This window comes from Calypte anna, chromosome Z (assembly GCF_003957555.1).
Source record: "Calypte anna isolate BGI_N300 chromosome Z, bCalAnn1_v1.p, whole genome shotgun sequence".
Taxonomy (NCBI): domain Eukaryota; kingdom Metazoa; phylum Chordata; class Aves; order Apodiformes; family Trochilidae; genus Calypte; species Calypte anna.
The window spans coordinates 40,520,867-40,535,039 of NC_044274.1; the positions used below are offsets into that span (position 1 = coordinate 40,520,867).

The following is a 14,173-nucleotide window of genomic DNA, read 5'->3' on the forward strand; positions in this document are numbered from 1 at the left end:
TGGGAACTTCAGAACTGGACACAGTACTCCAAGAGCAGAGTAGAGGGGGAAAATCACCTCCCATGGTGAGTTGTCTATACTCCATTTGATGCAGTCCATCATATGGTTGGCTTTCTGGGCTGCATGCACACATTGACATCTCACATTAGGTTTCTGGTCCACCATCACTCTTTTTTTCTCCCAAACTGCATTCATGCATGGCATTGCTCTGACCCAGGTGCAGAACCTTGCACTTGGCCTTGTTGAACTTCATGCACCAAGCCACAAGACCACCAAGGTCCCTCTGGATGGCATCCCTTCCTTCTAATGTTGACTTCACCACAGAGTTTGCTATCATCAGCAAACTTGCCGAGGGTGCATTCGATTCCACTGTACACGTTGCCAACAAAGATGTTAAAAAAGATGTTAAATTGCACTTGCCCTGCAGCCCTGGAGGACCAGCACTTGCCACACATCTCCATTTGGACACTGGCCTGTGAGGAGCAAGAGGGCTCCCCCCTGTTTTGCACCTGTTGGCTGCACCAAACCTCAGCTGCTCACCCTCCCTGTATCCTGATGGTCTGATCCTCAGATGCTCTAACACGGCTGTCCCAAGACCAGCCATGCAAGACCAGCAGTGTAGAGCTGCCTAGTTTCTGCGTGGAATTCCCTCCTTCCATCTCCATTTCATTTTTCATATCAACCACAGAGCATGTGGTTCTTCTGAGGAAGGAGAAGCACGTTGGTAAGTATCCCTCTGCTAATTTGTCTGTGACTTTTACCCTCCTCTGACACTCATGGTACATGTGCTCTGCTTATTTATGAAACATCAAGGTTTGCTGGAGAGCAGAGAGACTGTTTGGAAAAAAGTGTGTTGATTTATTAAGAGAAGGCATTGATTTATATTCCAAATGAAGTTGCAAAAAACAAACATTAAGGATGAGTATATCATACCTACGTGAAGAAGAGCATTCCCTGTCTGCACATTTAATTTCAGATTTTAAAATGTATTAATCATCAGTGTAACAAATTACTGACAGAATGTGTCTCACGTGAAAATAAATCCAATCAATAATTACACTTTCCATTCAAGTGCCAGCAAAGTCCTCCTTTTGAGAACCTTGTTTTGAAAGCAGCATGACAAGCAGACAACGTTTTCTCCTTACTCCGCCCCCCCCCAAAAAAAAATGCAGGGAAAAAAACTGAGCTACAGCTAGGTTGTGAGGATTTCAGACAACATACACAACCTTGGCAATTAAGGTAAATTCCATGTCTGGTTCATCCAATTTGAATTCTTGGACTAACTAGGCCACAAATTAAATTAAACAATACATACCTCTGGGCTCTTCAGGAGGTTACAGAAACCACTCACAGAGGCAAAAATTTTGACAAAATAAATCTGGATTTTATATTTTGCATGCAAGCCCCCACAAGTCACTTCAGTGGAGCTGGTTCCATCCAGAATGCACCTAAAACTCGAATTCTTTATTTACCATATAAACTCCTACACTAACCCAAGTGACTTTCAACCCTGCAAGTGTCTAGCACAAGCTTCCTTCCTACACCTCCCATTCCTCCCCATAATCATTTTTGTAAGGTATGGCCTTTGCTAGACAACATTTCTCTGACTTCCAAACATTTTGGTATTACTGCATCCAGACATTGTACACTGTTACAACACAACAAAAAGCCTGTGTGCAAAGGATGAGGTCTGGAGACGTAGATTTCCTGTAAAGAATGAAGTACCAATGCTCCTGCTAACAAAGGCCATGAACATCTCTTATCCACATGTTGGGCAGCTAGAGGTAATGACAGAATCAGTGCTTTATGTCTGAAAGCCAATGTTGAACTGCTTCACCCTGCAAGCTCTTGCTGTACGTGTGTGAATCAGGATGTTCCTTTAAAGGACAAAAGGAATGAAGTGGTCCAAAAATGTAGATTTTTAATTTTTGCCAGGAGGGATTTCTAGTCTTTTACATCAGCTTCAATGCACAAAATCTCAGCATGCAGCCACCCTTTTCCCTAAATCTGTCAAACCTGCCACTTAACATGGTATTATGTTCATTTACTGTTCTTCCAAGAAGGTCTGGTAATCAAATTGCTGAAAAAAAATTCATATAGGCATAGGCTGGCCTGCTTGATATCTGCCCAGTAGATGCATGGCAATCAGCAACACTTTTTTAATATAGTTGTATATCACCATGATGATTTCCAAGTCCATTCCTCCTAAAGAAATCATAAAGCTGTGTGCATTATAAGAGGCAACAAAACTTCAAGAAAGAAGTACAGTTTTCATTTCAAAACATCCTGGAGCATATCTAAATTAGTTCTTTTAGATTTTAGGGTGTTCTTTTCTTGCACTGTGCCAGCAAGATGCCTAGAAACCACCTTCAGGCCAGCAAAGGGTTGTCAGTCATTTGCTTTGCATGTTTAGGAATAGTGGACAAGTTGTATGGACCCTCATTAACTGGGCCCTACTAGAGGGGTCTCCGTGTAGGTGGAGAGAACCACAAGGTACCACTTGCTTTGTGTGGTTCCTTGTTGCCCCACAGGCACACTCACCAGAGGCAGTTTGTTTTCTTCTTTTAAAAGCAGAGATGTTCTTAGCCCTGAAAATTTGTGGCTCAAACTCTTTATATAGCCCATGCTGAGAAGACCTGCACCAGAGCTTGGGTGCCAAAGTGGTCTGTTGGTTTTGTGAAGAGTATCAGTTTTCTCTTATTTTGTTGAATGCTTCCCCTTGTAGGATCACCTGCAATATCTCCACTCTCAAAGTCTTAAAAGGACTTCTCCTTTCTCACACTGTGCTGTAGGTTTTGCTTGAACCACAGTTCCAGTGGTAGCATTGATTAGTAACCCCTTTGATCCCTCAGATCTTTACAAGTTCAGCTAAAATGATGGATCAAAGGTCATTATAGTCCAGTATCAAGCTTAAAACTGCTTACTCATCTTTTCATAGTCCATGTGATACCTGCTGCTCATTGATGTCTTACCTGTTCTCATGAATTGGACTTCTGCTTGTAGAAATTATTACGGATGTGTTTGATAAAGACTTCATAAACCACAAGAATGTTGTTAGTTTAGTTTCTTTTGCTACTGTTGAAAAATACACATCTTGACTACCATGTTTAAAAGAGAATCAACACAACTGTACTTACAGTGCTCAGTATAATTTCAGCTGTGTTAAATCTTCTGTTCCTGTAAAATCTTCTCTGATCTGGGAGACAGTACATATAAGTTACTAATAGATATGAAGAAATCATAAAAGGGCTACTCTTTCCCAGTGATTACATAAAATTGTGAAGATCTTTACTCGTTATTTGCATTAAAATAGAGATAAAAGAAATATAATTTGTCACATACTAAGTATTTCAATTTATTATTTATATTTATATGATTTTGTGTCTTAAACACACATAGAGAGATAAAGTTGACAAAGGTCAGTAACAGTCAATAAGGCAGTCCAAATCTGTATGAAAACCACAGGAAAAATGAGCTCAGGTAGCACCTTCTAAGCCCTTATGGCATGAAATATTGGTCACTGCAGACTTCATTCAAGGTTCCACTGGCCATTTGGTATTTGGAGGGAGACTTCCAGATTCGCAGGAACTGATGCTGATGGTCCAGATGGCTATAGCTGCTAAGTCAATGTCTTTTAGATCTGACATAAAGCAGAGATTTTCAGCTTTAAGGATCACATATCTGGAAAAAAAAAACAAAAAACAAGTAAAGTAATTGCATCTGTCTTCTTGAATTGTTGTTAATGTAATGAACATGTTACAGTAACCTTTAAAATATCTACTGGGCAATGCATTTGAGCTTTTTGAATATTTAAGCCACTTTCCAAATTACATGTCATTTGTTTATTCCTATTGTAGCTTCCAGAGTGAACTGTGTCATGAACAAGATGGCTTTAAAAAAACAAACAACCTCTGAATGTTTGATTTCTGACCCCCTTATTGTATTTTCCCTTATATCTCCCCTACAGAAACAGTTATTTGCTGCTTCTTTCCAACAGCCATGTTGGTCTGTTTTGTTTGTGTGATTCTTTAAACAGCTACTGCAGTATACCAAAAAGGATAGTTGTATTTTATCCTACAGAATACAAATTTTTAAGCTGAGGGAATTTTGCTAGGCTTGGGGTGTAAAAAGTAACAAGTCCTTAATGAATGCTGAAAGATTACATGTACATGAATTATTTATTTTGTGACAGACTTCCATTTAAAAAACCTGTGTATCTTGTCTTCTGAAAGCTTCTCAAAGCACCCATTTATTTTGGTTCCAGCTTTCCTTTTATGTTCTGATTCCAGATTCTCTTATTAGTTTGAAAGGTCTGGGTTTTTTCAGCTGATGGAAGTAATTTTGTGGTGCTGCTTTAAACCACTCTTTTGATCTTAGTCTAAAATTCAATACAGCGTGACTCAGTGCTGTGACGACTACTAAGTACAAAGCCAAATATGTCAGCTATTCTCTAGTGCAACCATTGAAAATTTTGAAACTCTGCTGATAGATGGACTCTTTGGTCTATTGACATGGGCATGATTTAGTGCATGTGATAAGCGCTTACAGTGCATATGTGCAGCAATATTTAATTGAGCAGTACTAATTAGTACTATGCACGTAAGGACCTAACAATGTAAAAGGGAAATGACTCTGTGACTTTTCTTTCATTGGAAATGTCAAAGGGCCAGCACTGACCTCAGCTCTCAAATGTTTTTGTCATCTTTGCCTCTTTAATTCTGCATTTGCTGCACACTAGCCCTGTGCATGATTAGTCAATCAGGAGATTGTAATATTTAATTTAATAAGTTCTCATCATTTCACATCTCATTATTTGAGGATAATTTTTACCTGATATTTATATTCCATGAGGGTGGAGAAGATTACTTGAAAACTAGATTACTACTGAGATAAAGACAAATGGTTTATAATTCATCAAGTGCAAGCAGTATAAGAAGGCTGAGCATAAGGACAGAGAAAAGAAGAAAAAGGTAATTACTGTGTGATGGTATAGCAACAATTTCAAGGTTAACCTCTATCCCTGAGGCACTCCTAAGTGTTGCAAGTCACAGGAGCTGAGATTTTCATGCTGAGGCTCCTAGCAACGTGATACCTGAAACTGCTGGGAAATTGGCAAGGATGTTGGAGCTCATCCATGAAACCAACAATTGTTCCTAAGCCTGCTGACTTGCCAGCTTGCATGTATTCTTCTAAATGAGACTGGTAGGCCACAGATTACAGCAAAATAAGCACTCCCATTGACTTTAGGGCAGTTCTCTGGGGTTACATTACAGCACTTAGATACAAGTATCTTCTGAGGCAAAAATTATCACACCTGAAAGTTGTGCCACTCTATGCTGCTGGTTTTGGAAAGTGCAATTACCCTGTAAGTAAAAATATTCATCTAGGTATAAAATACCTATATCATGATTTCAATCATGATATCCCATACTGTATTTTTTTCCTGTTACATTGCTAGGTGCCTGACTGCAGTGGCTCTGCCCTGATAGGGACATCTTAGGCCTAGAAAAAGAGGAGGAAGATTTATACTCTTAGTGAATGAGATTCTCATGTTATGATTACATTCACAGTTGCCATACATCTAATTAGTATTTTAAACATGACATTATAAAAACATGTTATTTGGTGTTTTTAAAATATTACAAATAAGCTTTTGTCTTTTAGAATCACAGAATTTCTTCAGTTGTAAAACATCTTTAAGATCATCAAGTCCAACCATTAACCTATTACTCCTAAGTCTACCATTAAGCCATGTCCCTAAGAACCTCATCTACACTCACTTTTCAAATGCCTCCAGGGACAGTGACTCCACCACTTTCATGGGCAGCCTGTTCCAGTGCCTGACAACACTTTTGGCAAAAATATTCTTCCTAATAGGCCAGGGAAGATTTATCTTTAAATGCATACTCAATTTATATTTCCCTATCACTGCGTTCACTAACAAAAAGTGGAATAAAATAAAAAAAAAGCAAAGAAAGAAAGAAAAAAAAAAAGACGTTAGCTTTAGCCCCCTTAATAAAGACATTTGCAATATTTACTGTAACTATGCAGAACACAGGTAAAGCTCTCAGATTTCCCATCTTGTGCATTAAAAAACAACAAAAAACCCCCATCAAAAACTCCCAAAGCTTTTCAAGTTAGTCATTTGTTAAAAAATGTAAATTTGCATTACAAGTGATGATGATGTAGAGAAACAAGATAAACCAGGTGCCTTGAGTTGCCAGTGAGTGGGTGTGTGTCCCACCTTTATTGGCCCCCTGGTCTTGCTCATGCCCAATAGGGGCCTGTCCTAATCAGGCACAGGTGGACTCACACCCACTCTTTGGCAACTCAAGGCACCTGGTTGACAATGTTTCTCTACATGATGACATACTGTAACAGTACTAATACTTTTTTCCAAAGGCTTGTGTTAGCAAGCAAAACTTAGCTCACTGCAAGTGAAACAGAAATATCACATGATCTTTGAGATTTAATGATAAGCCAGTCCTTACAGCTGAAGATAAAGTATGTCTTTTGTACCTTCTACAGCTAAGCTGTTGCTGTGACAGCAAATTGCAATAGTTATGCAGGTCCACATGGCATTTTAACTTAGTTTTTTTTGTCTAGGGAGGGCTTCTTTACCATTGTACATGAGTTCAGCTCTAATTCCCCAATATATGGAGTGTACTTCAGGTACCTGGACTGTAACTTCAGGTACCTGAAAGATCTGTCATTGAGAATTTAAAGTAGTTTCTGAATATTATCTTTTGATGACCTCTGTAGTGCAGGTTGCTAGAAAGTTGTTCTTGTTGTTAATTTGAAGAAATCTGTTTAATTTTGCTCAATATATTCCTCAAGAATGTACTACTTACATAGTATAAACAGGTTTTGCCCATTAGACACTGCCCATATTAGTACAAACAAGTAAATGATTTAACAGAATTTATATCAGTGTTTTGATTTAACTCTGTGTTGTCATCTTTTTCACCCTCTTTCACTTGCTATACATTGCAAAGTGTTGAAACAATTTTACATTTCAAATGTCACCTGTTCCCAGATGTAATTAGCATTTAAAAGCTTAACACCAATTTTCATTCAAATATGCCGCCTCTGTAGTCATGGTAACCTCCTCATCAGATTTATCTTCCAGCTTTAGAAGGTACTGCTGAGGTACTTAGAGATGTTGTCATCCAGGATTTTTCATTTGGCTCCTTCACTCTCCTGCACAAGACACTTCTCTGCTTGTTTCTAGCTACCCAAAGGGTTGAAATAGCAAGAGAAGAACCAAAAGAACAATACTCTAAAAAAAAAAAAAAAAAAAAAAAAAAAAAAAAAAAAAAAAAAGGTTTGAGGGGGTCTGTGGGGGGTGGGTGGAGTCTCTAGTTAATGGAGCTTCCTGCAAATAGGAAGTGATGATAAAAAGTGCCTTATGATTTCAAAGGGCTCATCACAGGAGCCTGTGCAGGAAACTACACATAAGCTATTAAAAACATATTCAGCACGTGTAAGAAATGGAAGTCTATTCATATACAAAAATGTGTAGATGCAGAATGCAAGTACTTAGCAGATGTCTCTTCTCTCCTCACTTAAGCAGAGAAACGTGGAACCAGAAGTAAGCCACAGACTGTTTCATTGAAATAATATAATTTTTATGAATTTAGCCAGGATATACTTTGATGTTTAATGTTGTGAGAAAAATATGGAACTTATGTTATTGTTAGTTATCATTCTTAGAGTAATTTAAATACTCTTTTTTGTCTCTATCATTATAATTATGCAGCACTTATGTACAAACAGGTCATCTGATTCAAAATGCTTAAATTAAATAAATGCTACTCTATGCTAGGTAGAGATACACATCTGTGAGCCACATCATTCTTGTTACAGATTTTCTTGTCCTTTGCTTACAATAGATGGTTTTTGCTGGTGAAAAATCATTACAAGTACTGAGAAACAGATGGATGTTACACTTCAGATACATAAAATTTGGTTTTTGTAAGTAACATAATTATATGGGATATTATAATTAAATGGGATTTTCTATACATTTTCCCTGTGATCATTTTCAAAACTCACCTGCTTCCACTTTTATTTCAGAAATTGATCGACATTAGGGTACTAAATACATATCCCAGCCTTCCTCTAGCCATTTGTGAAGCTGTGGCAACAGCCTCTGGATATCATTTCCAAGTGGCCACTTCTCAGAGACTGCAAGCCAACAATACAGAAGCCACAATATAACATAAGTGTGCTTAAGTGTCAACACTGTGTACCAGATGCAGGCTGGATTTCTGAGGTGCAGCCACTTCATCTTTGTGCTGCATATATGGATACAGACAGTAAATCTGCAATTTAACTATTTTTTACCTATGTGGTGGTCTAGAAGAATGGTTAAAACAGTCTCCACATGTCTCTTAGCCCCATCCTGAGCCTGAACAATGCAAGTCTGGGTAATCAACAGGCACGCTCTATCAGCTGTCAGACACTAATGAGAACCTCACCATGTGTAATGTGAAATAAATGTAAACCACCTGTGCAAAGTCTGCGTTTGAAGGGCACTTTGTATGTGGGAGTCAGACATGGCTCTCTCTCTGGAAATTGTAGCAGATTCAGAAATACCTTCTGAACCTTGCACCTCTTACATGTCCAGATAGTCTCTATGATGCCTGTTGGATTTTGGTGTATCTGTTTTTGCCATCTACTTAGAAGAATGTAAGGGTTTCCAAACAATGCCAAGGCAATCTAAATGGCCCAAGTGCTACAAACCGCAGCTGTGGAAACACAAATAGAGCACCAGGCCTGCTCAGACAACCCTTACTTTTTCACATTGTATCCTGATAAGAGTTTAGAAGACACCTACAATGTCCATGGTTTATCACGTAATAAGAACTTCTGTACCTTTGTATTGTTTATGGAACACCAAGAAATCATTATTTTCTGTTTGCCATGTGATGAAATGAGAGTTCAGAGTGAATTAAGCAGAAATCTTTAAAATCAAACTTATTCTTTAGCCCTGAGTGACTGTTCAGTGTTTATAGGAAACCTTTTCAGAATGAGAAAAGGATATCTTTGAAAGAAGAGTATTGCTAGTGAGTTGCTTACTGACCTCTTCCCAGATCTGTCACTGTCCCAGGGCTCTGCATTTTTCAAGGATTTCCACACAGAGGTCTTTCCCAGCTGCCCTAAGCCTGTAAGGCTCTTCCTGGGGTGTTGACCTGCCTATACTAGGTTACTTCAGTTTATCTACGGATTGCTCCATGGGTTTTTCTATCAAGACCAGGGAGTGCAAGTGGTATTTCAAAAGAGCAGCACCTGCAGCAACTGGAAGCAGCACCAGGAATTAGCTATGTTAAAGCTGCATTGTAACAGTTTCTTTGTATTTGCATCTTGAAGCAGTTACTTTTAAAGCTTTAAAAAGCACAATTTATTGGGAAAATAAGGTATGTTGAAATATGGAGACCAAAACAGAAAGGTTCTAGTTACCTTCTTCACCTGCATTTAGGGTTTTCTGTTTTTCTATGTGGAAACTCTGAAATGAAGCTCAAAGAGATTTCAGCTTATGAGTAAATGAATGATTAGTAACTTTACAGTGAACGCATCACCGCCTTTAAAACAAAACCCAAAATGCAACATCTTGTTCTTTAATAACCTGACCTCCCTTCAGATAACACTTGGCATAAAGGACAATTTGAGCAGAAGACCTCTCCTTTTCAAAACTGTGCTCCTCCTCGAGGTCAGAAGTCTTGCTAGAAGTGCCGAATTTTATTTCTGTCGTTCTGCACCGGCTAACCCAAGACAAAGGGGAGAAGAAAAAAGCCAAAAAACCTCCCCACCCTTGCTCTAACATCGACCAAACTCTCCGGGAGGGTGGGGTGCCGCCGTTCGCAGGGCCGCGGGCGGGGGTGGGTCGCTGCCTGCTCCGCCTGCGCGGGGCGGTGCGGGGCGGTGCGGTGAGGATCGGCAGACAGCGCGACGAAGCGAACTAAGGCACGGCAAGGTACGGCACGACACGGCACAGCAAGGCAAGGCAAGGGGCCGTGGCGGTGCCCGCCCATGCCCCTTCCCTCAGCCCTGCCGAGCGCCCGCGGGCCGATGCGCAGCGCACCTCCGGGTAAGCGTCGCCTGCTTGTGCGGGGAGAGAGGGGAGGAGTGTTGGGCTGCGGCGGTGCGGAGTCACCCCTCCCCAAATTCCCGCCCCGATGGGTGGTACCCGGCTCCTGAGGGGTGCTCTGTGCCCCGAGCCGGACGGTCAGTGTCTGCGCAGCTTTCCGCGGCTTGGAGACTTTCCCAGGCTGGACTCTCTTCCATCTCGGAGGGAAAGAAAAGTTTGTACGTCGCGCAGGGGCGCGGAGCGGTGCGGTGCTAACGTGTGTCGGGTTAGGCGAGGTTCTGCGGCATCTCCGCGGGGGGACGAGTAAGATGGGGCTACGCTGCGCAAAGGGGGATGGTGTGTCGGGGACCGCACTCCGCAGGGGAATGGGTGGTCGGGGCAGTCTGCTGCTGAGTTTCGGGGCAGAGCCCAGCCCGGCTGCGTCCCCCGTTTCACATCCGTGTGATTGATGATAGCGGTGCGGGGCGGCCGGACAACCCCCCTAAAAATTGCGGACCGTGTTGGTGTGGCGCGCCGCTGGCTTTACTGCTTACTGGTTTTGTGGCGGTCCGGTGAGCAGTAACTCTGAGGTGGAAAATAAAATATCTCCTCTGCGGTGCCGTGTCTTGCAGATGGAGCGTGTCTCTACGACATCTTCTTAGTATGGGAGCCGTTCGCAAAGATCAGGAGAAACTGCATATTCCTTAATAACTTTGATGCAAATAGCTATATATAATAGTGGGAATTCTGCGTTTGCAGATACAAAATCAATATTCTGCTGATTAGTAGGCTGCTCAATAGTCAGTTGTTACTACGAGTGACTTGTATAAGTGGAGTAACAGTAATTTTTTAGTGTGATAAGAAGTACTCTTTTGAAAGTATTTTGTATTTTTTGCCATGTAAAACTCAACTTGCTAAGCATAATGTTTATGTAACTAATTTCTACACTACCTGGATTCTTCAACTTCAGTAACCATAGCACCTGTTATTATATAGTGGGTGGTTTTTTCTGTTTTAGAAGTGCTGTTGGTCCAGTAGTCTCAGCTCTGGCATACAGGAATAGTCTTTCTCAGGTATTTTGATTTCTCACCATTTAATCTGCTTCAGAGTCACTTTTTGTGTGAATGCAAACTATTTCATAAAGATCTTTAAGACCAACAATTCTAAAATATACTTGCCACGTAGGTATTGTTAATAATTTCCTATGTTTCTGGCTGAACGTGCAACGTAAACCAAAGCAAAACCAGAGGTGAATGAAAATTTTGCCTTAGTTAGTCCACACTAGTGTCCTAGCTAAGTTTTCTGTGTAAATTTCAGTCAGTTTGTGGGGAAACTGAAGAAAGGGTGAACGTATTGGATCTTCATTTTGATCCTGTTCCAGCCGTGTTGTGTTTAACCTAGACATCAAGGACTGTTGCTCTGTGCATTCATTACATTTCAATTAATACCAACTCAGCTGCCTAAAGGTCTGATGAGACGCTTGTTAGCACTTTGATTGCTTTTTTCATACATTACTGCCCCTGCATATGGGATTTGGTTACAACATGATCATCGTGGAAAGTAATTACAGAAGGTAATAATATTTGGCATACCCATTAAACTAGGAGCTTCTTCATTGTTGTGCAACATTTGGGGACAGTTTTCACCCTCCACTAGGGTTGTTGTTTTGTTGGGTGGGTTTGTTTGTTTGTTTGTTTGTTTTGGGGGTTTTGTTTTGTTTTTTTTTTTTTGTTAGCAGTTGAGCAGTGCAGTGGCTTGGAGGCATAAATGATTGGACTATTGACAATCCACAGGGTTACTGCTACACAAATACGTCATTATTGCGTCTGATGCAATTGTGCTATTGTTAGTATGTTGTGTTACAGTTGGTAATAGTCTCTTTTAAATTAAAAAACTAACCTAGTGTGTAAAATGCTTCTTAGAAGCTTCTAATGACATGCTGTTTCTTTGTTACTAACAGTACTTGTTTGTCCTCTTAAGGCGAATGAAGAGAGTACTTCCTATGAAGAGTGAAAGTACTTGTTTCTGGGAAAACGCTTAGAACACCTCTGACTTCAAAGCTGAAGAAAAAAATGAAGGAACAATCCATCTGACTGCTTCAGCATCTCACACAGAATACAAAATGGATCTTCAGAAAAACGCTGTTACTGGTGTCTTGGAGAAGTGGTGTTTGGAGGAACTGCTGTTCAGTTGCAGACAGCACCAGAATGTTAGGAAAAAACTGAGACTGATACGAATTATAGGGCTTCTTGTCAGTGTAGTGGCCATTAGTACTTTCTCTCTTTCGATGAGTGCCTTTTTCAAGATGGAGCCACGTAGCAGGGCCTTGGCCAGCAACCTAGGTAGCCAAAAGATGGTGCATGGGCACCAAAGAACTCTGTTGGATATCACTGAACAGAATGAAAATGGCAGTCCAGACCAACACACTTCTATGAAATATGAAGCTGAGCACAGCAATGCAACAGATGATCATGCCAAAGGAGAGTACCCTGAGGACCTTTTCTCTCTTGAGGAGAGAAGAAATGGAGCAGTGATCCTCCATGTAATTGGAATGATTTACATGTTTGTAGCCTTAGCCATAGTCTGCGATGAGTTCTTTGTTCCTTCCTTGACTGTCATCACTGAAAAACTAGCCATATCTGATGATGTCGCAGGGGCAACCTTCATGGCTGCTGGTGGGTCAGCCCCAGAACTCTTCACTTCTTTAATAGGAGTGTTTATATCCCACAGCAATGTCGGCATTGGCACAATAGTGGGATCTGCTGTGTTCAATATCCTGTTTGTTATTGGAATGTGTGCTTTATTTTCTAAAGAGATCTTGAACCTCACCTGGTGGCCACTGTTTCGAGATGTGTCCTTTTACATCATTGACTTGATCTTTCTCATAATCTTCTTTCTGGATAACTTCATAATGTGGTGGGAAAGCGTAACACTCCTGATAGCATATGTTTGCTACGTGGCTTTCATGAAGTTCAATGTCCAAGTAGAAGAATGGGTGAAGACATTTTTAAACAGGAACAAGGTTGAGAAGGCAACAACAGCAGATGCTGAAGACAAGGTTGGTCATTTTTAAATTAGCATGTAAAAATGTCCTTGTAAGTCCTGAGCCCTTACATATTACCCATCTCATAAGGATCCCAATAGAGCACATTATGCAATATAAAAAAGTTTTGTGGTTTGCTAAAAGGTCTTTTTGTTTGGTCAGTCCAATAGCATTAAAAATATAAAATAAAAGGCAGTCTTCTTGTAAATCAATAGCTTTTAACTCTAAAATTATCCTGATCACACAGAAAGCAAGACAAAATGCTAGTAAAAAGGCATAAACCTTTATTCAGCATGTTGGTACATTGATGAGGTCTGAGATATAGCTACTATTTTTTCTCTAAGATTTTGGATTAAGCACTAACAATATCTGGGGAGGATCTCATGACAAAATTTGGCTTTTAAAGACTTCAAATGTGCTTTCTTCCTCAAAAAAAGTAAATCAGAAGAGTATTCAAAGGTAATTTTATGTATGTTTTTCATTTACTGATGCTGATGTACGGTATTAACTTCCAGTTGTAGTTAGTGGCAACTACATGAAAAAAATCTCTGGAAAAGCAGTCATTACAATGGCAAAAGGCAGAGGCCCTCTGTTTAAGCAGGCTGGTTACCCATTCTCTGTATTTTCAACTAAGCAAATTAGCTTTTGGCCTAATATCTGGCTACAAGTGGAGAATTTATGCATGATGGCTTGGTGGGTCTTCAAGAATTACTATCATCTTTTAAACAGCTCTCTTCTTAAAGCAGGCTACATTTAAGGGACTTAAGAAGTTGAACCCATAAGTACTTATGTAGGTAGCAGTATGCTAACTGGATGTTTAACACCAAAATTAAAGTGTGTGGTTTTAAATGACAATAGGGTTATTCATCAGGTAAGTTTTATTATCCAGTAAGTACTCAGAGTGTCAGGGAACAGTTCACTGTTTTGTTTCTTTTGCTTAACAGCCCTGTACGGGTGGTTCATAAGAGACAGGATCCACTGGTACAAGTGAACAGGCAGATAGACATGAGAATGTAGAGATGAAGCACATAAAACTACAGAGACCAGGTACCTGCCTGTGA

The 14,173-nt window shown here is 40.2% G+C and overlaps 1 protein-coding gene across 1 annotated transcript in view; it reads left to right on the forward strand.

The window, feature by feature from the left end:
- Positions 1-10,024: 10,024 nt before the first annotated feature.
- Positions 10,025-14,173, forward strand: part of SLC24A2 (solute carrier family 24 member 2) — a 101,702-nt gene continuing 97,553 nt past the window's right edge. Inside the window, exons 1-2 of the mRNA XM_030467231.1 lie at positions 10,025-10,090; positions 12,030-13,127. Coding sequence (XP_030323091.1) covers positions 12,192-13,127 — 936 coding nt within the window. The 5' untranslated portion in view covers positions 10,025-10,090; positions 12,030-12,191. The remainder of the gene's footprint in view (positions 10,091-12,029; positions 13,128-14,173) is intronic.